Source organism: Abrus precatorius, unplaced genomic scaffold (assembly GCF_003935025.1).
Source record: "Abrus precatorius isolate BTA unplaced genomic scaffold, Abrus_2018 Scaffold4, whole genome shotgun sequence".
Classification (NCBI taxonomy): Eukaryota; Viridiplantae; Streptophyta; class Magnoliopsida; order Fabales; family Fabaceae; genus Abrus; species Abrus precatorius.
Window position 1 is genome coordinate 12,638,315 of NW_020874384.1, and position 22,974 is coordinate 12,661,288.

At 33.3% G+C, this 22,974-nt stretch overlaps 1 protein-coding gene across 2 annotated transcripts; it reads left to right on the forward strand.

Annotated features, from left to right (window-relative positions):
- The first annotated feature begins 5,045 nt into the window (after positions 1-5,045).
- LOC113865017 lies at positions 5,046-21,113 on the forward strand. 2 transcript variants are annotated; one of them, XM_027499326.1, is made up of 8 exons: positions 5,046-5,531; positions 6,692-6,862; positions 7,156-7,257; positions 8,222-8,320; positions 8,954-9,085; positions 11,344-11,481; positions 12,252-12,428; positions 20,469-21,113. In XM_027499326.1, exons 1-8 carry the CDS (start codon positions 5,064-5,066, stop codon positions 20,868-20,870), a joined length of 1,689 nt encoding a protein of 562 aa, XP_027355127.1. In that variant the 5' UTR covers positions 5,046-5,063; the 3' UTR covers positions 20,871-21,113. The 2 variants fall into 2 exon arrangements, with proteins under 2 accessions (XP_027355127.1, XP_027355128.1); XM_027499327.1 differs by having other exon boundaries at positions 5,053-5,531; positions 12,252-12,432; positions 20,469-20,652.
- The last annotated feature ends 1,861 nt before the right edge of the window (positions 21,114-22,974 follow it).

Sequence of the window (22,974 nt, forward strand, 5' to 3'; positions counted from 1 at the left end):
CAAAGACTTAACTATTTTTTAAATTGTTTAAATATAATAATTTATTATGAAATAAATTTATTATTTAAAAAGTGTAATTATGTATAAATATTTTTAATTTTTAATATAATATCATTTCTGGTTTTTATAATTATAAGTAAATAAAATTATAACATAATATATTAATTTAATAATAACAGAATTAAGAATATAAAAATATATTATTAAATAACTTTATTATTTAAATATTTTGATAGCTCTATTTTTAAATTATAATATATATATATATATATATATATATATATATATATATTTATACAGGCCGGCCTGTCAGGCTTAACAAGCTTTATAAACAGCTTAGGCCTGACTTATTTACTTAAATAGGCCTTAAAAAAGGCCTGAGCCTGATTTGTTTATTAAAAAGGTCAGGTCAGGTCAGGCCTAAACCAGGCCAGGCCACAGGCCCCTGTCAGGCGGCCTGGCCTGTTTCCATCCCTAGTCTTGATGAAACAGGGAATGAGCCTGATTAGGAGAATGACCATTTTGGCCTCTAGATGCTGGCCAAAATACAGTTTAGGAAGAAACCTACCCATTTCCAATCTGAAAGTTTTAGTAGAGTAAATAATAAGAAGAAGGACAATCATTCAGGATCTAGATTTGATGTACTTAGTGACTCCACCCAAAATCTGGAGTAGACCCTGGCTCCTAACAATAATAGAGCCTCAACCATTCTTGGTGAATCTAGCCAACATTCTAAGGACCTTTTTCATAGCAGGTTGACCAATAAAGTGAATGATCATCCTAGGAAGAGCAACAAAGTCAAACTTGTCCCAAAATCTTCTAAACTAGGAAAAGTTAAAGATTGAAACTCAACTTGTAAATCTAATTAATCCTAAGATCAGTTTGGAAAGCCTAAATTCTAATAGCCTTTAAGCAAATAAAGACATCCTCTGTTTAATGTCAACCTTTCAGAAAACTATTCAGGAAAATTCTAAGGGGAGTAACTCTATACAGGATCTGATAGGCTTAAATCCTGACCTATTTGACCCAAACCTGACCCACCCCCGACAAAATCCCCATTGACAGGCCCCCTAATACCTTTGTATCAATGGAGTTAGATAAATTTAACAGTAAGGAGCTCAATAATCCTATAGACCTCTCTTATGATAATAGAGCAGTAGTCAGGCCTTAGCATCTTAAAGATGCGTCAACCACTCTTTTCTAGTTTTCATGAATTGCTTGTTTTAAAATTGTAGGGGGGTTGAGGAAAGATCCTTCCCTAGGCTTGTTAATGATCTAATTATTATCCATAATTTAGACTTTATTGCCCTTTTTGAACCTAGGATTAGTTCAAACAAGGCTGATATGGTTATTCAAAAACTTAATCTAGATAGCTCTGTGAAGGTTGATGCCATAGGATATTCTAGAGGAATTTGGTGTTGTTGGAACAGTGGAAGGTTAAAGTAATAGTCTTGGACAAAAACAAGTATGTTATCCATCTAAACATTTGGTCTGGGCAAGGGAATTGGGTTCTTTCTTCTATTTATGCAAGCCCCTAAGAAAACTTGAGGGTTGACTGCTGGAACCACCTAATCAATTTTAGTTCTAGAATTAAGGGGGCCTAGTGCATAGCTGGATACTTTAGTTCCATTTTCTTTGAAAATGAAAAAGTAAGGGGTAGACCTGCCAATGTGATTCTTATAAACCAATTTGTAAATTGTTTAAATTCTTATGGCCTTCAGGACTTAAGTTTCAAATAGGTACCCTTATACCTGGCATAGGGGTAGAATCCATAAACAAATAGATAGGGTGATTGTAAATGAAGCTTAAAAAATTTGTTTTTAGAACAATTCCCTCATCCATCTTCCTATTTTAAAATCTAACCATAGTACCTTGTGGTTGAAAATTAAAGATAACTCTAACTGCCCATACTATAATAAGCCCTTTTGATTTTTGGCTTCTTGGATGAACCATTGTGATTTTCAGAACCAAGTTAAAATGTCTTAGGTATATTCTAACTCTTAGTTTGAAAATATCACAAACTTTAGAAATAACATTACTGATTGAAATAGAAATACCTTAGGCAACATTTTAAACAAAAAGAGGTGTATTCTAAGTAGGCTTTTGGGGTATTTCCTGTAAGCTTAGTAGAGGGAATAATCTTTTTCTTAATGATTTAATGAAATCCCTATGGATAGAATATCAGGAAATTTTAGATCGGGAAGAAGTATTTTGGTAACATCATTATAAGTCTAATTAGCTTAAGTTATGAGATAGAAATAATAATTTTTTTCATAAAGCAGTGGTTAGCTATAGGTAAAAGAACCTTATTGAGGCCCATAGGGATGATAATAATAATTAGGAATTTGACCCTTGATGAATCCATATTTTGTTAATATTTTACCTATCTTTTTCATAGATTTTTAATGGAAATCACTATAGCAAGCTATCCTTAGGAGTCAAGTGAAAGTAGTCAGTACAAAGCCAAATTTGAGAGACGAAGTTATGCGTGTTCACTATCATCACACTACAAAAAACATTTCTTGAAGGAGGCTTCGCGTAATCACTTTCACTACTCATAGTGATTACGCACAGGCTTGTTTGACTCAGCGAAGCTGCGCATGTTTACTTTCACTAGTCATAATAATTATGCGCGTTGCGCGTAACAACTTTCACTAGTGAAAGTGAACACTACAGAGAGGAGAAAATGCAATGGGTTGCACGTAAACACTATCAATAGCCAAAGTAATCACTCCAAGAATCGTATTTTTACTATAAATAGGATTTTCACTTTTAAGAAAAGAATCTTTTTGCCATTATTACATTTTTCATTACATACACTTTGCAGAGGTTTTAGGTCAGAATCTTGGGTGACTACCAAAGGTTTAAATTATGGTTTCTTTCTTACTTAATCTTATTTTCTTTTCTGATTTACTTTAAATTTCTTTAGTTTTGCTGGACATCATCTCTTGTAATGCTAAACTACATTCTCATGGAAGGCTAAATTTTGTTTATTAATCCCTAGTGAGTTCACAGATCTTGAAATCTTGGTTTGATTGCCAATACGAGTTTCTTTCTATGAATTTCACTTTTCCTAATCTCATGAAAAATTGGTTAAGAATAAAATGGAGGTTGTTGCTTAATCAATCTTAATTTTATTTTTGACAAGGGTTCAAAGCTTAGTTTGCTTAATTCTAAGGACCGTAGATTGGAGCTCATGTGATTTGCTTAATCTTGCATAAGAAATTAGGGTTGATCGACGCTTGTTCTAATTAACCTAATTCTAAGAAAGAAGGATGTGTTAATTTTTAAGAGGATTTATAATAGAATCTATATGGATGAACTAGGGGTTAATATCTTTCATTAATTGATTTTTCCCAACTTAGTTTCCTTCTTGAATGATTTCAAATCTAAAAACAACAACCCCTTTTTTTGTTTATTTTTTGGACTTAGTGCTCATAACATGTTTGATGTATAATCCTATATCTAATGTTCACAAGAGGATGACCTAGGTTGATTCAATCTAGCACTACATTATTTTTGTTTATATTTTGATAGAGGTAGTGTTTTTGCATTATGCACTTTTTTGTCATAAATTCTGCACTAACTTTGTTTTAATTTGCTCTGTAATTCTATTTTTAAAATTGTGTGGAATTGGGAGGACCCTCCCAGACTCTCCATTTTTTTATATAGAAAATTGCTCGCAATAGATTGTTAACTAATATGGAAAGATGTGCCTAAGAGATGTCCAATTTCTCTATTTGCAGCAGGTGCAATGAGGCCCCTGAAACAATCATCCATGTTCTCAGGGACTATTGGGGGGTTAGGCAAATTTGGGACCAACTTATTTTCCCTAATTATTGAGTTGTTTACTTTAGTGTTGATTTATCTAATTGGTTATCTCCCAATCTTGTGAAAAATGGCTCTATTCAGATCCCTCAATGGAATATTCTGTTTGGGATGGTGGCTGAAAACCTGTGGAATAATAGAAATAAAGTTTTTTTCTATAACTATCCCTTAAGCTCTAAGGCCCTCTTGAATAAAATTATTTGTGATTTTGATTTTTTTTTTTTATATATGGCAGGTCTTATCAGAAGACCTTAGCTAGTTTGCTGGAAGTACAGCGCACCATTAAATGGCACTTGCCTTTGGAGATGCAATTCAAGCTTAATGTGAATGGTTCTATTTCTTAATCCAAAGTATTGCTAGTTGCAGGGGCCTGATTTGATATTTTGATGGCAGTTTTGTTGCAGGGTTTTTTAGTACCTTATACCCTTGCTCTCCCTGGTCGCTGAGTTATAAGGGATTTATTAGAGCCTTCACTTGTAATTGCGAAAAACATTAGTCTTATATGAATAGAAAATGATTCCAAAGAAACAATCTCACTTATTGTTAATTTTCAGAGTTATAATCATCTATTATATTTTGTGACTAATGAGATTAGAAGATTAATATCAAAGATAAGGTTCATTAGATTTAGTCATGTCCTTCAAAAAGTTAACTGGATTGGCTTGCTAAATGTTAGTTAGAGGCTCGAGTCTTTTTCTCTTACTTTGATGATGCACTCTCTTTAATTCTTTTGTTGAGGTTAAATGCTCTTGAAGTCTCTTTCTTTGTATTGTTGTCTTAGGTGTTTCAAACTTTTTAGTACCGTTTATTAGAAAAAAATTTAATTTTTAAACTATTTAAAAAAATTTATAAAAAATAACTTATAACTTTTATAAATATTTTAATTTATTTTAATAAATTTTTTAGTATAGATGATTTATTTTAATAAATTTATCATTAAATTTTAAAAATAAATTATCATTTAATTTTTTATTAAATAAATATTTTTTTAAAAAATAGCTATTTAAACGCACCCAATTCTTTGCTGATTTTAAAAAGGTGAATCCGTAACCATTATTCAACCTTTGCTTTCATATAAACACACATCCATGGAAATTAATAAACTTTCTTAAATAATTGAGATTCAGTCCAAAAGGCCATCCAAATAAAAAATATATAATAAAATAATAAATTAATGACAATAAATAAATAAAATAAGGGAAAAGAAAGTCTTGCAGATTCCGATTAATCCGAAGATGGAAACGCGCTTAGTATCTTCTCGCATTATCTTCCACATTTCACATCTTCTCGCATTATCTTACACTTTCTCTGAACTTTCTACAATGGCCGTTGCAGCCTTCAAATCCTCTTCGCGAAGGGGAACCCAATCTTCTTCCACTCCTTCCAACGCCTCATATTCTGGCAGACCCTCCACCAGAGCTCCGAATCCGAGTCGCAGGTCAAGGAGCGTGAGCGCGTGCCCGAGGACCAGTTTGGACATTTCCACCGATTTCCTCAACAAGAGGGATAACCCTCTCTTTGACCAAACCCAATCCTCCAAAACTCTTCTAGAAACTTCCACGCCCGCGAGTTCCACGCGCTCCGTGGCGCGAAGTGCCGAACCGGGTCGGGCCCTGTCCCGAGCGGATTCGGGTCGCCGCACCCGTTCAGCTTCGCAGTGTCCGGTTTCGAGGCGGCGGCATCTGAACTATTCCACATCCGAGGTATGCACGCGGTTCAATTGGTCTTTTTGTTACAGTTTATTAAAGTTTGAGTAAAATACCCATGAATTTAGCTAGATATCTGATAATATAAAATATTATCAGTAATTTCTAAAAATCATAAATGCAGGTTATACTGATATTTTTGGGTTAATATATCTTACTGAAAAGGACTGCTATGTCATGTATTTGTGATCAATAAGGATTAGAATGGGATTCGACATATTTATAAACCAATGAGTTTAACTTTTTTTTTTTCCCCTTCAAATTGGGTTTTTATGCTGTTCTTTTTTAAATATAATATAAATCCAGGAATGAGATTTTGCTTGTTTGTGTCTTTATGACATTTTGAGTGTAGTATTGAGAAATTTAGGGATGTTTGGTTTCAGAAATATATATTTTTCGGGTACAAATTGTCACTTTATTTTTTATTATTAATGTTTTCTATTTTTAAAATTTTGTGCAGAAAATACTGAAAATAACTTTTTTCTGCTTTTAATGTTTCCTGTATAAATATTTGAAAACAAAAACTGAAATAGGATAACTTTTATATTTAAAAGTGCAAATAAAAAATTAAAACAGAAAGAATTTATTGCAACCAAAGACTCCCTTACTGGCTGATAATACAAAAAATTTACTTTAGTCCTTGATGTTCTAAATGTAGTCCATCTTAATGGAATGCTTTGAAAAAAAATGTACATGTAATTTGAATCGATGAATGAAAGTTTGCTTATTTATGTTTTTACAACATTTGTGTGTTTTGAAACCCCAAATCTAGTGGTAGGACACGATAGATTCATGCATTTGATAGGTTGGATAATTGAGTCCTTGTTTCATTGAAATTAAGTAAATGTAAGTCATCAGTACTCTTTGAGCCCAAGGCTTTCCGTCTATTATTTGATTGGGGCACTATCCCCTCCCCTAAAATTTATCTACCAAAAGAAAACATGTTACATGTGGTCACTAACATATGTGGTTCTTACTTCTTGGGACTACAACTGTTTTTTTTTTTTCTTCAGTTTTTAGGACCTATGTATCTCGTAGGTGTGATATTGGAGATTCACTTGTGAGTTAAGACTTGTTTTTGTTGTTTTGATAACGTGGGACATGGAAAGAAGGGTATGAATGGAATTTAACTTATTTCACATTTGTTGTATGTACAGAGTGAAGCTGAATGTAATGATGGAAGTGGTTTGAAGTTAGCGGGGAGTAATAGAAAAGGTGATTTGGTTGGAAGAAGTAAGGATGGTGTGACAGATCAAATGAAGGATTTGCACACATGGTCCAGTCGGCATTCATCTGTTGAGGTCTTGGATTCTTTTGCTGCCACTTTGGTAAGTTTCTTCCCTTGCTAGTGTCACTAGTGTATATTTGGGGCTGTTGGAATTTTGTAATTATAGTAATACTGTAAATAGAGAAATTAATATCTTTGTAATTATGATAATTATGGAACTGTATATTTTGTATTAATGATCCCTATTATGATATATATGTTCTGCTGAGTAGTCAAAACTCACAGATTCATCCTATGTTTCTCATTCTTCTCTCTCAGCAGGGGCATATTAGAAAGGATTGAGATTAGAACTAATTTACTTATTGTTCAATGCTCATTTTGTTTGTCCTACAGTCTAATTTGCAAACTCACAATTGTGACGATGAAGCTTCGACAGCAAGTTCTGGATTTGGTTCTGATGAGAAAACTATCAACGCAGTTTTTGAACAGATGAAGGTGAGGTATAGGAAAGCTTGTTTACTACTATGTTTGGATTGATTCAAATAGAAGGAATAAAATAATATTTATTACTAAATGGTAAATCCTAAAATTGTTATTCAGAGTTACATGTCAGCACATTTCTAAAAGTTTTTCAGGGACTAATTTGATGTCAAAATCTTATGAGGTAGTATGGTAACATTCTAGATCATTAAGGGGGTGTTTGTGAAGAGGTTTTTGGAGAGAAAGGAAGGGTAATGCATTTTTTAAAAATTTAATAAAATTATATATAATAAATTAATGATTAATACAATATATTTATGTTAATATATCATTTTATATCCTCAATATTAAAAAATTATCAAATTAAAATATATTTATTTAAAATAGAAAGTTTGCTGTCCCCTCATCTTCCTTCTAAAACCTCCCTTTCAAACAATCTCTAAAGTTGGTGATAAAATTTTTTTGGACGACTAATGTGGTGATGCATATAACTTTGGAGGAAATTTATGGTGACATTGAATGGAACATTGTTGAATTTATTTCATTTATTCCATCTGTTACATCATTTTGTGTTTCCTTATAATTTGGCAGTATAGGATAGAAGCAACTTTATGTTTATGTCTTACCTTTCCGTTCATTTTCCATACAGATTAAAACTTTCCTTTATAATCTATTCTATAGAAAATATATAAACAATATTGTGGTAATTTTAGTTCCATTTCTCTCCTCCCACCATTAGATATCCAAACAAAGTCATGCACGTGGTCATATCATGTGTGCTTTTAAAATAATACTTGTTGCTATGGTTCATTGATGTTGATCATCTTTCCTGCTTATAAGAAATTTCAATCCGTGACAAATTATTCTTCCTAGGCAGAAACTTTAGTGCTTCCATACTATAAGACTAGGCCGAAAATTGGTAGTTGTTCTTGATAACAAATAGATAACTTTTGTTTTATGTTTGGGTCGACTTCTGCAGTTAGTGCAAGCAGATCTACCAGAAGCCAGTGATATATATGAAACAGTTCGTTCTGAAGTGTGGCGCGCTATTTCTGATATTCAGATTGACCTTGAAAGTGTATGTTTCATGAGCTCCTGACTTTCTCTTTACCATCTTCAAGTCAACTGGCTCTATTTGAATTGATTTAACTGATGGTGATTGATACAGTCTGCCCATATTTAATGGAAATCTCTGTATATGTGTCTAAGTATAATAATTAACATCAATAATATAAACATGTAGAAATTCATCAAAGCAAAGGTTCGGTTAGACACCTATGAATCATTATTATAACAGAATCAGCTGCATAGCAAGGCATGGCAGTTCATTCCCTTAATGGATTGTAAACTTTCAACTGATATGATCTTGAGGAAAACCTTGTAGGTCTCACATTTTCAAAGGTGGAAATTGAACTGGTCCAGAGATATTACTTTTGTGTAACTTTGCATTTTACATGAATCGTTTCAATGCCTGCATTTCTTGTGAGTTTCATTTAGTTTTTCTTGGGCAAGTGCATACTAATGCTATTTCTTACTTTATAGCTGCTTATGATTATGTAATTGAAATTTCTGGTTGCTCATCACCACTTGCAAAGTGTGAATAGTTGAGTGCTATTTGATGCATGTATGTCTAATTTTTAATTAGACTACAATAATTGTAAAAGGGAGTTTTATACTATTTTCTAAATTGTTTCTCACTCTGGAATTTTAGGCTATCCAAAGGAACAATGCCACTGCAATTGCTATTACTAATGTGGCTGAGATATCTCCAGACTTAGTAAACCCTGGTGCAGTAGAATTGGTTTTGGAAATTAGAAGAGAGTATGCCAAAAAGCTTGAAGAGGTGATATTGCCTTTATACTTGTTGATGGAGTATGGTTAACTTTCTTTTTCACTTTTAATCTTTTCCTCTAGTGCATAGTAAATGGTCATCATCTCATAGTTGAGTTTGAGGTTTGGTGTCATTGTGATAGAAGCTGGGTCTCATATTAAGAAGAATTATGGATGAACCCCAATTACAAGGATAGAACACTGCAGTTCTTCGAGGGACTACTTCTCCCAAGCTAAAGGCCAAACTATCTCACAATTGACAAGACCTCCCCTCCTCTATCCGTTCTACTTAATTTTTAGGCAGCATGCCTAATTAACCAAGTCAAGCTAGCTAACTAATTTATAACTATCTACTAATTAGAAACTAACATATGGTAGCTACTAATGTGGTTTATCTAACAATACTCACCTCCTAAACATTCACCTTGTACTCAAGGTGACTATAGTAACTGCTAAACAAAATTCCAGTGGGTTTCCTTCTGTTTGAAGCCAATTCCACCCTGCAGCCCAAAACTAGCTTCCACTCCTCCTAGGTCCCACACAAACATGTGAATACCCCTATGCTTCCTTAGTGTTCTGTTTTCTCGGGTGTGTTTGGCCATGAACATAGAATTGGAGGCACTGTAATTATGCTGAGATTCCATGGCTCCCTTGTGAATTGCACTACTGCACATGGTTGCAGCAGATGATCATCAAAATCCTCCACTTTATTTTGCTTCTGTGATGGGTTGATCATACTACCCAAACCCAAAACCTTCATTGTTGCTGTTGGTTCTGTCCTTTGCTCTTCCTTTGTGCCAAACATTGGTCCTCTCTCAATTTTTGCCTCCACTTTGCAAACCAAAGAAACCCTCATCTCTCCGTCATCTTTGCCACTACGATTCTCAATCTCAGGAACTTTCCTCTTCTTTCTGTTTTCTAATACTTTGACCAGAATGTTGTTGGGATGATTTTGTTGGATTTCTTGCAATTCTTGTAGCTTTCTTGTATTTGTTTCTTGCCCTTGAGTTGCTAATTGCTGGTTCTGTTCTGTCTAAGACCACATCTTCTCTTCTTTTTTCCTCCACTGAAGAACCTTGATCTTCACCCGAAACTGGCAGATTTGGGTCATATTCAGGCTTGAATTTTTTGAGCACAGCCCTCAAGAAACCCCACCATGATGCACTTGGATTGTCCTCTTTCTGCACAGACCACCAAACAAAAGCACATCCCTGCATAACCTTCCCAACCTTTTGTCTTTTCTTCTTCATGTATTGCAGTGGCTTTTAAGTGCTGTTCCACAGTAATCAACCACCAACAGGCTTCCTTTCCTTCAAATTCTGGTGTCTACACATATTCTTTCTTGAATTTTTCAAGAACTTGCTTCTCCATTTCTGCTAATCTGAACAACTTTTGGATTAGCTTCAAGATGTATCCACAGCTCCAAAATTAAAACTTTGATAATGGAGATATAAGCTGGGAATCATATTAAGAAGAATTAAGGAATGATCCCAATTATAAGGATAGAACACTGCATTTCTTCGAGGGATTGCTCCTGCCTAGCCAAAGGCGCTACCTCTCACAATTGACAAGATCTCCCCTCCTCATTCCCTTCTACTTAATTATAGGCTGCATGCCTAATTAATTAAGTCAGGCTAACTAACATATTACAACTAACTACTAATGGGTAACTAACATTGTAACTACTAACTACTAATGTGGGTTACCTGACACATTGTTGCCCTAGAACAATTATTTTGAAGCCCCTTTATACTTTCATATGGCAACTCTAAAAGGAACCACCAATTTGTTTCCCCGTACAGATCAAATAGCTACAGAAAATCTTCCCTACCATGTTTGGTTCAAAAGACGGGAGGGGAGGGATTTTAATGGAGCAAAGGGTAGGGAAGTGGAGGGCAAGGAAGGAATGGATGCCCTTGTTTGGTTAACAAGGGGATGGAAGGGAAAATAACAGTAGTATACTGTTGTATCCTTATAAATATTAATGAAGGTGATGGGAGGGTAAATAAAATCTAAAGTTTTCTCAATATTCACTGAATATTATAAACCAAACTTTTCCTTCTCTTCGAATCCTCCCAATGTTGGAGGAGAGACAAAAATGAGAGGGGACAGATTTTAACTCCCTCATTTCCCCTCCCCACGCTTTCACTTCCCTAAACAAAGAACATTGTTAATATATTTTTTTCCTCTTGCAGTTATACTGTGTATTTGTGTTCTAGTACCCTATCTTTTAAATTGCACTTTATTAAGTAGACCTTGTCATATTTACAGTCCCAGGAGCGAGCTAGAAATCTTCGAGCAGATCTGGCTGTTGAAGAACATCGTGGGCATGAACTGGATAGAATCTTGAAAGAAGTTCTTCCATATCCAAAGACCCCTAATGTACAAAAGTCTCGTCCATCAAGAAAAGTAGGTGTTTTTTGCATTTTGTTTAGCCGCATCTTTTCTAACTTTGTTTGAAGTTCTTTAATAGTTTTCCCATTAAAACATAAGGGTTCTTTCTGTTGTACATGGACCACATTCTTTGTAAATACATATGTACAGAGGAAAGATTTGCCTGGCAAGGCTAAAAGCAAAAGGATAGGGATGAAATCTTGAAATTTTTGTCCTTTTTTAGACCTGTACCAAGCATAAAATTTTAACTTTTAATTATGAATCTTCATTAATAAATTTTTCATGGATGGATTGAAGCTTCTATACTTTCCTTTTGTTATAAAAAAAGTATGATTTCTAACCGCATGAACTTAAAAAATATTTAGAAAATACCGTGTATCTTTTTCATGTGTTGAAGTCAAGATATCAATATTTGGTCTCTCTATATTAAAAGCTCTACATTTTGGTCTGTACGGATAAACATATTATTTGCTGTTTTGGTCCCTGCATTAAAAGTATATTAACTCTATTATAGAAATGGTAGTGGTAGGGACCAAATTGTAATTTTTTTATATAGGGACTAAAACAAAAAAGAATTTTAGATATAAGGACTAAATTTTTTATTTAACTTATATGTATTTTGTATTTTAATTCATTCATCTCAAAGCTATCTGGCTGCAGAAGATGATATTGTAGCTATTGTGATAGATATTTGGGAACTATTGCTTACTATTTGTGTAGGTGTGCTTATTTTTTGTTTTGTTTGATTCAATTCCTTTGTTAATGAACTAAAAACATGGTGACAGTCTAGCATTGAAAGAAGAAGGATGTCAAAACGTCTTGCAGAAGATGCCAAGGCTTATTTTGATGAGTGTGTATCACTATCAACGTTTGATAGTTCTGACTTTTCATCCCAAGAGGATCCCCCACTCAATTTGGTTGGTCCTCATACTCCATCTGATGGCCATGGATGTCTAACTGAGGCAAGTTCAAATGCTTCATTTTCTACTTTCATCAGTCGTTTCCTTACTGATTAACAGCTCCCTCTTGATATTCTTTTCTTGTATAATATTTTTCGGAATCCATAGCAAACTTCTCAGATGCGTTAGAAAGAAAGCTTTTCCAATATTTGTAACCTATTATCTTGGTGATAAGAAATTAATACAGAATCATTAGTAAGGATGAGATGCTATGTTACTAACATATTTATACATATCTGTGAATGAGGTTTAAGATATATGAATTCTTATAAGATAATCCATCAAAGGGGCAGGGCATGTCATATACGCTGATCAACAATGTTACTTGTTTGAAGCTTTAGAGTTTGCTTTATCATGCTGAATTGCTGATATACAAATTAGACCTGAAATAAATTCATCAAGGTTGCTTAATTGTGACTGTAAAATATCTCGCACTAACGCGTGTACATACATACACACATGCACACACCAAATTGTGAGAGTGACCAAAGAGGGTGGGAACGAAAATCCTGATATCTGTGATGGTTCAGAATACTTTGGTGAAAGAAAATTGCAAATTTGTAATTATTTGGTTATCATTGACAAGATTGGACGATACCTTCTCAATATTATTAGGGAAGATCCTTCTAGAAAGGTTACTAAGCATGTGAATGGTTTTCTAATATATTTTTTTAAAAATAATCATAAAAAATTCTTAGATGGGGTGGCACCTATTGCAGGTGAGTGTATTAAAAAGAAAGTTGGGATATATGTTGGGGTTCCATGAAGTTTATAAATTTTCTTCAAAAAGATTTCGGCTAGAAGTGAAGCGAAAATGGATGAGGAAGTGCAATGAAATGTGCATATTTACTGAACCTATCTATTATCACCCAAATGGTGTCCTTACCATTGGACTTTGGTAACCCTTCAATGAAGTCCATGGCTATATTATATACCATACTCCCTCTGGTATAGGTAAGGGTTGTAGCAAGTTCAGTGATGCCACTGTCTTATATTTACAACACAAACAGCTCTCACAATTTCGTATAAACTTCTTGATATCCTTTAATAAACCCTTCCAATAGAATGGTTGTTTGATTCTTTGATGAGTTTCCTTAATGCTTGAATGTCCTCCTATGTGTGAGGAATGAAGCCATTGTAAGATCAATTCTCTAAGGTTAGGCCCCTTGGGAATCATAATTTTATTTTTTTGCTACAGAACTCCTCCAATACTACGGTACTTGGGAGTTGGGATCATGGAATGCTTGTGACTCTACTTGTTCCTTCAATTGTATCAGTGTTGCATCTTCATTATACCCCTTTAGTATTTCTTCTCACAGATGAGTGGATACACAAGAAACTGCCACTTGAGCCGTGACTTTCTCTTGATAGTTCATGTGCTACCAAGTTGTCTTTACCCTTATATTTGATCTCATACTGAAGTCCCGTCAACTTAGTTACCCATCTGTACTGCTTTGGTTCAGACAAACGCTGCTCCAATAAGTACTTTAGACTTTGTTGATCTGTTAAAATGATAAAAGGTTGTATTGATAGGTATAGGTGCCATTTACTAATTGCATGCACCAAAGACAACAACTCTCTATCATAGACTGATAGTAAATGATTTTTAAGTTTTTAGGATTGATCTTGCTAATGAATGCAATTGGATGTTTTCGTTGCATTAGGACAACTCCTATTCCCATATTAGAAGCATTTGTTTCTACTTCAAATTACTTTTGCAAGACTCCTAAAGCCAACATAGGAGCATTGATTAACACATCTTTAAGTGAACTGAAGGCTATTCAAAACTCCTTCCCCAGCTGAAAAGCATCCGTCTTCAACATCAGTTAAAGGTGCTGCTATCATACTATAAATCCTTTGATGAACCTTTTATAGTATCTTGCCAGCCCCTCAAAGCTTCTCAGTTGCTTCACATCTTGAAGTTCAGGTCACTCTTTAATTACCCATACCTTAACTGGGTTTGTTGCTACTCCTTCATATATGAAATGCCCCAAGAACTCCACATTTTTCATAAAGATACAATGTTTGCTCATCTTAACATAACAGTGGTTAGTCCTCAAAACGGTCAAAACTGTTCATAGGTGTTGTAAATGTAGTCTTATTTTCACTATAAACGAGAATATCGTGGAAGAATACAAGTACATATCATCTCAACTGTTGCTGAAATATAGCATTCACTGTACCTTAGAACATTAAGGGAGCCTTTGTCAAGCCAAATGGCATGACAACAAATTCATATTGGCCTGAATGCGTCTGAAATGCATTTTTTCTCCACATCTCTTGGTTTCATCTGAAACTAGTGATACTCAGCTCTCAAGTCCAGCTTAGTGAATACCATAGCCTTCCTCAATTCATTCAGCAAATCTTCAACTATTGGAATAGGAAAATGACTTCTAATAGTCATCTTGTTTAGTCCCCTATAATCAACACACATCTGCCAATTACCATTTTCTTTTTCACTAAAACAATTGGAGATGCAAATGGAGATGAGCTATTTTGTATCACTCTAGAATCCTAGAGTTCCTTCACCATTTTCTCAATCACATCCTTTTGACTTGGGGGATATCTATAAGGTCTGCAGCTAATAGGATTGGATCCTTCCTTTAGCACCATGTATGCCCCTAAAATGGGGTAGATTTTAGGCTCCATAAATACCTCAGTAAAATTTGTTAATGACTGATTTAACTCCTCAGATGTGTCATTCTCAACTTCTCCTTTTATTGCACAACAAAGCTCCTTTTGGTAAATAGGAATCAACTACATTATAAAGATTGATCCCTCTGTTACTATATGGTTTATCTGCAACTAACTTCACCATTTTTTCATCCTTCATAAATTTAAGACAGTTCCAAAACACCTTCCACACTTCTCTTAACCATTGCATCCCTAAAATTATATCACAACTTGCTATAGGAATTACAATTGCTTAGGTGTTAAAGATAAGACCTTGCATTTTTAGTTTAACGTCCTCACCAATGTTATTAATGGTGGATGGCGGAAACTCAAAAAACTGCCATAAAGTTATGGCGGCCGCCATGGCGGGTTATGGCAAATTTATGGCGGATGTAATAAAATATATAAAAAAATACTATAGGTCACAGAAAATAATAGAAAATAATTAACTAAAAATATATGTAACATAACCTTCAATTTAAAGTATAATTAAATACAAAATATATAATTATCAAATGTCAAGTTAACAATAAAAATAAAGATTATTAATTTAGTCTTCTTCTTCAACTCCAACTCCAACATAATCATCCTCTTTCTCATCCACCAAGGCATATCCCTCCTCTTCTTCTCCTTCAGATTGTGGAAGATTAAATTCTAATTCATCTTCTGTTTCTTCCGACATTTCTTCATCTTCTAATTCTTCATCATCATCTTCAAGAACCATTTTTTCTTTTCCTTTTGTTGTTGAACATGCCTTAATCTTGGAAACTTTTGCAGCTTTGATAGTGATACCACTTGATGGATTCTTTCTTTTCTTAGAATGACGCCTAGTATATGTTGTAGGCTCTCCAATTCCAGAAGCTTCATAAACAGTTGTCCAATTTAAAGTGTTGTTACCATAAAAAACTAAGTCATTTCCAGCATCCTCATCTAGAGCATCATCATCCATTTTTCCAACCAACCACTCATTACACTCATCAATATCATTGAGTGTAATTGGATCAATTACATCTTTAAGATTGTAACATTCTTTGAGTTGTTGGTTGTATTTCACATAAACCAAGTCATGTAATTTTTTGTGATCAAGCCTATTTCTCTTCTTTGAATGAATCTGCAACGTGAGTTTAATTATAAGAATATTAATCAGTTTCTCTCTAATTTATAAAAGAAAATAGTAGGCTCGAGAGATAAAAAATTACTTGCTCAAAAACACTCCAGTTGCGTTCACATCCGGATGCACTACATGTCAAGCTCAAAATTTTGATAGCTAGTTGCTGCAAATGTGGAGCTGAATGTCCATACATTCTCCACCATTGAGCTATAAAATGAAAGACAAATTATAACTCTGAAGATGAAGTATAACCTTAAAATTAAAATATTGAAGAATTTGATGAATTACCGGGAGCAATGCTTTTTCTTTGTGATTTTGCAAAGTCGGACCCAAAGAGACCACCACCGCTCTTGTAAATTGGTAATTCAAGTAGTATACTTTGTTGCACATCCCGACTTGGCACCAACCTCTTGATACAATCATACAACCCATTTGTAACTTCCAAATCAAATTCAATTTGAGGGTTGTCATAGTAAAATTCTGGGTTTAAAATGTGACCAGCTGCATGTAATGGACGGTGAAGCTGACAAGTCCATTTGTCATAGTAAAATCAATGATTGCAAACACATCTTTGTATTTACTTTCATTATTTTTGAATGACTTCATGATAGCTTCTTTACTTTTCTCCATTGCTTCATAAATATACCCCATAGCTGGTCTTCTTTCTCCATCAACCAAACGTAACACCCGGACAAGAGGAGCCATGATTTTCAAAGTATACACCACATTATTCCAAAATACAGGATTTAATAGAATTTTTGTTGCTTGCTTCCCTTTAGCTTCCTTTGATAACTTGTTTTTACACCATTCCTTAGAAGTAAACATCTTTCTAAGATTTGCTTTTTCTTGGTGAAGTCTTTCTAATGATAGAAAAGAAGTTGCAAATCGAGTAACTGCATGTCTTACCAATTCCCTCTTGTTTGTAAAATTTCTCAACAAACTCAAGGTACTTGAATGACTGTAGATAAAGCCAACAACCGATATTCCCCTTTGAATTGTCTTCTTTATCAAAGGAAGCTTTCCAATATCTTCAAGCATAAGATCTATGCAATGAGCTGCACAAGGAGTCCAATAAAGATGTGGTCTTTTCGCTTCTAACATCTTACCAGCCAAGACATAATTGGTTCCATTATCCGTTATCACTTGCACAACTTTATCTTCTCCAATCTCTTCCACAAGAGCATCAAGCATCTCAAATAATTTTTCACCGGTCTTCACAAAATTAGATCCATCAATAGACCTCACAAACATAGTACCAGCAGGAGAGTTGACCAAAAAATTAATCAAGCATCTTTGCTTTCGATCGGTCCATGCATCTGACATTATGGAACAACCATGTTTGCTCCATTGCTCTTTATGATCTTTCATGAGGGAATCGGTATATTCTAGCTCTTTCTTTAGAAGTGGAACTCGAATATCATGATAACTTGGAGCTGGTAAATTTGGACCGAAAGCACCAACAGCTGTAAGCATTTCTTGAAAGCTCTTCATTTTAATGAGGTTAAAGGAAAGGCCAGCTTGATACCAAAATCGAGCTATGTATTGATGGATCCTTGCCTTGGCTTCTTTGTCACATCGTTCTCTTATATTTGTTTGTCTCAATTTTTCCTTTTTTCTTTTCTCAATTGCACTTTCAGGCTTTCTACAAAACAAGTCCATTGGCCCTTTCTGATTTTCAATGGCAACGCTACGGGTTTGGGTATCCTCTTCATCCTCACTTATATCATAGCTTATACTTTCAAAGCTTCTCACATTTGGCATCTCAAAATTATTTTGATTCTTTTTTTCCTTTTGATATGTCTCAATCTCTTTTCTAACTTCTTCCGGACACTTGGGACAAGCTTTCACGTTACCCTTCTTTCCAATTAAATGTTGTTTCACTCTAGTGATTCCCGCACTCATAACTTTTCCACAAAAATTACATACAATGTTGTTTGTATCTCCATCTTTCACCGAATGAGCATATTTCCATCCCGGGTCAGAACGATTAGAAGTTCTTGAACAATTTGATGAAGACTCATGTTGAGCCATGTTAAGAGTAGCTGAAATAAATAGAATTTTTTTTTGAGGAAAAACAGAGAAAAAACAGAGAAAAATAGAAATGTGGGAGAGGTAAAAATTGAAAGATGGAAAGGGTAAAATTTAAATGGGGGAAATAAAGAAAAAACTGAGAGGAAAAATGAAAAAAAATAGCTACCAGAAAAATGGAGTCGCCGGAGATGGAAGTGCAGTCGCCGGAAATGGAGGTTGGAGTCACCGAAGATGGTGCAGTCGCCGGAGATACAGACCGAAATGCACCCAAACAAAAACACAAAGAGCCCAAGAAAATGAGATCTCAGCAACGAGATCTCAAAGAAAGCAGTCGCAGAGAGAGAGAGAAGTGGTCGCAGAGAGAGAGAGAGATGGAGGGAGCTCAAAGAGATGAGCAGAGTGGAGAGTGAGATCGCAGAGAGTGCGATTGCAAAGAGAGGGAGAGTGAGATCGTAAGGAGAAGAGAGAGAAAAAACCTAGATTTAGGCAGTTGGATTCTGAGCTGGGTCGGGTCGGGTCTGGCCCAAAAGTGCAGAAAATCCAATTTTTTTAAAAAAAAACGCCATTTATCACGATTTCCGCCATGGCCGGCCGTTACCGCCATGCTCGTAACGGCCGCCATGGCGCCGCCATAACGGCCATTTGACAACACTGGTCCTCACTTACTTTTATCTTCCATTTTAACCCCATTAGCGACGGTTACATTTAGGGGCTTAGTTGTTCTCAACTGTCCCACTCCAGCTTTTGCCAATTAGGTGTCAATGAAATTATGAGTACTTCGTCTGTCCACCAGTACAAACACATTTTTTTTTCCAATCCACCCTGTTATTCTCCTGGTATAATAATTCTCTGATACTCCTGTTTCTCCTTGAATTGCACTCAAAGAAACAACAGGATCTGTCTCCTCTTCTACCTCTACTACCCCTTCATCTTCTTTGAATCCAGCATCTTCTCTTTCCTCTACTACTTCCATCACAAATAGTTGCATCTTCTTTCTTTGAGGCCATGTAAAAATTTCTCATGACTGAACAGCCTCTTGCTACAATGTTCATCTAATTCTCGTGGAGTTAATTTGGATTGAAATCGTAAATTGGGCTTACCCAAGATCCCTTTTTGATTCTTAATTGTTGTTGAATTCAAACCCTTATCATCAACCTTCATCTTTTTTTCTTTACTTCCACCCCATTTTCTTGTAACACCCACCCTGTCTTTGGAAATACTAGTGAATGTTTCTTCGCTCTTGTTTAGTAATTCCAAATTCTTTTTAGCCAATCTAAATGCTTTGAGTAAAGATTTGGGCGCCAACAATTTACCCTTATTGAAATTTCTGGTTTCAGGCCCCCAAGATAGCAACCAAGTTTTTGTTGTCGTTGAGTTCTAATAAATCAAATTTGTCAAATGCTTCTTGCTAATTAGGTAGATCATCTATCTGCTTCAATTGCATCGATTCCTTCATGGGATCTTCAAGAATGACTCCAAATCGCAGTTTTATTGCTTCTACGAGAAAGCAATCCCCATGTCACTTCACCCCCACATCCACGCTCTCACCCTTGAAACCAATTATACTATTGAAAGTTCTAGATACCAGTGTTAAAATAGAGAAATTAAGAGGAAGAATAGAAAGAATTGATAGAAGAGAAAGATTCAAGACAAAGTAGAGATAAAACTTTTCATCTACGCCTTCAATTACAGAAACATCTATTTATGCATTTCAAAAACTCCCTAACTGAATTTTGGCAATGCACTTATTTACATTTATCCCTATAACAACTACGTGTCAGAATCTGAAAGGAGGTGAGTGGAACTTTTGGAACAATAGGAATGCCAATTGTAATTAGGGGATAGGAATGCCAATTGTAATTAGGGGATAGGAATGCCAATTGTAATTAGGGGAGAACAGTACAATTTATCGACGTGGATTTCAAAACTAATCATAAGAATTTCTTATACAAGTACCCTTACACAAACACACACACTCTTTAAATATGTGGGATCGTGAAAGTTTAAATGCGTCAATTTTCAATGATGAAATCATGTGCTAATATGGGTTCTGATTCCTTATTTTCCATTCCATTGAATGTAAAAGGTTTATGACAAAGAAAGCGGTGAAAAAATCTTGGTGATATAAACTTGTTTTTGAATTCCTTGACATTGACATTGTTATATATTGTCTTAGTCTTACACTCGCTCAGAGGAATTCTAAAAATAAATCTTTAACTTTTTCTCAGGACGATGCCACTCGGGGACAATCCGTGAATACCCATTATGACCTTTCACATCCGTATGCCAGCGTTGATGCTGTGGGAACTATTCGAGGTCGAGTCAGTTCAATACCTGGCAGCGCAGAAATTAATTGCAAACCCTGCTTCTCTCTTGCACAGAAGCCATCTGAAACCTCTGCAGTTCAACAAGACATCCAACAATACATAAAAAAGTTCGAAAAAAGCGTTTTGAAGTCATCAACTATGAGGTCAAATTATTGTGACCTAGATGAGTATAGTTTTCAATCATCAGCTGAGAGCTTGTTGATTGATAGAGTACTGCTAAAAAGTAGAATTGAATATGGTAGTTTGTTACTTTGTGATAGTGGTAACAAATTGTCATCTAAATCTTGCGGTTTAGGGATTTAACTTGGAAGTATCGATTAAGCAACTTTTACTCGTATACGATGCACTGTAATTTTCATCTTGTCTTTTTTCACTTCAGAAGTAATATAAATCTAAATGTACATGTGCTAGAGCAGCTGAGCTTGAATGTCCGGTTGCTTCCCTTTTTACTCTCTAGCACTGTTCACTCTTAAGCTATACAACATATGTACACAGGAGATTGTTTTTTTGCACATAATTTTAATTTTAATGATACTTTTAGGGGATCCTTCGAAGTGGTTACAAGTTCTTTTTAACTTATTTTAATAAGTTTTTTTAAGCTGATTATTAAAATGGCTTACGACTTGATTTATTTTTAATATCACACTAGAGATGTAGGTTATTTTATTAATCGATTTTAACAGTTTACTACTTTTTCCACCTTTTAATGTTTTTTTTATTTTAGATTAATGTTTTTTATTTAGTAATTATGACCTAAAAATAAATTAAAAATCCATCATTAATGAATTAAATAAAAGAATTGAGAATAACCTCCCCGAAATTTTTAATAATACTTGAAATATTTCAAATTGCATATGAAACTAAAAGTCACAAAATATCCAATTATGCCCACAAATTTAGTTTTTGAAAATATTTATCAATTACTCCAAATAAATTTAGTAGACCATACCATTATATATACTTAAATTATAATAAAATTTCGATTAAATTTTCTTTAATAATGTTGTATCTTTCTTTAAAAAAAACTTTTGAAATAAGAATCATAGCAAACTCTTAGGACTTATTTCAAACCATTTAAAGAAGTGATTTAAAAATGTTATGTCTTCAAATTTAGGTGATTATTTTACAAAAAAAATTATTTTATAAAATTATTTAAAAATGCACTACTCCATCTATTTAAAATAACTTAAAATGATGTTGTACTGTAAATGCAAGAAGTCTGCACATAACTTCTAATCTAGCTATAGAAGAAAATGTTTAAGTGAAGTCTATAACTTTTATTGAGTATCACCTTGAGTTACTAACTTTGCTTTATTTTTTACTATTTTTTCTTCTTCATTGAATGCTTGGAAACTAAAAAATAAAAAGCATGTTTGATTACAGTTTTCTGTTTTTTTTTTAAAAAATTAGTATCAAAACAGTAATTAAACATGCTCTTATTCTTTGAAATATTATAATAAGAGTAATTTTTTTATGTGTCATCAAAATCTTAAACGTTGTCGCATTAATAAAATATTATAATGTATTTTTTTCTTAAAAATTATCTTTATAATTGTCATATCATATAAAGAGCATCACTCTATACAGTTTAAAAAAAATAAAATTTGTATTCATTTATTATTCATATTGCTTATATGATAATTCAAAAAATTAGCAATATCAATTATTTGACATAAAATATTTCAATATTGAATCATATTTCATTATCGATATTATTGTCAATTAATTATATTTTAGTCTTATGTTAATCACATAAATATGTATAAAAGTATTAATCAAATTTTTAAAAGTAAAAAAATTGAGACTTTATTTTATATAACAACATTAAAGATTTTTTTTATATAATTTTTATTAAAAATTTATATGAAAAGTTTTTAATCTTATTTTAAAAAGTATATTATTTAAAAAATCTATAATTTTTTTAAGAAAAATATGTTTTTCAAAAACATATTAACAAAATAATCATTTTAAAAAATAATTTTAATTGTTTTTAATTTTTTGTTCTAATTATAATTTTTTATTGTAAAAATTGAATATAATAATAATAATAATTTAATATCAAATTTTAATATTATATGTACATAATTTTTTATTTTTAATATATGTATATTTTTATTTGAAAAGTGAAAAAAATTAATAAATTTTTTTTATAAAGATTAAATTAATTTTAATAAAAATTTATTATTTATTTAAATATAATTTTATTTTTATTTTTATAAATTTTAATAAAAAATGACATCATATTATCAGTTATTGATGTACATCATATATAAATTTTAAAAAAATATTATTTATCTCTTATCATATCACATTAATTTATATATTTATGTTATATTTTTTATCATGTCATGTTAAACAAACAAGGCTTTAAACGTTGATATGTTAACTAAAAATAAATTTTAAAAAA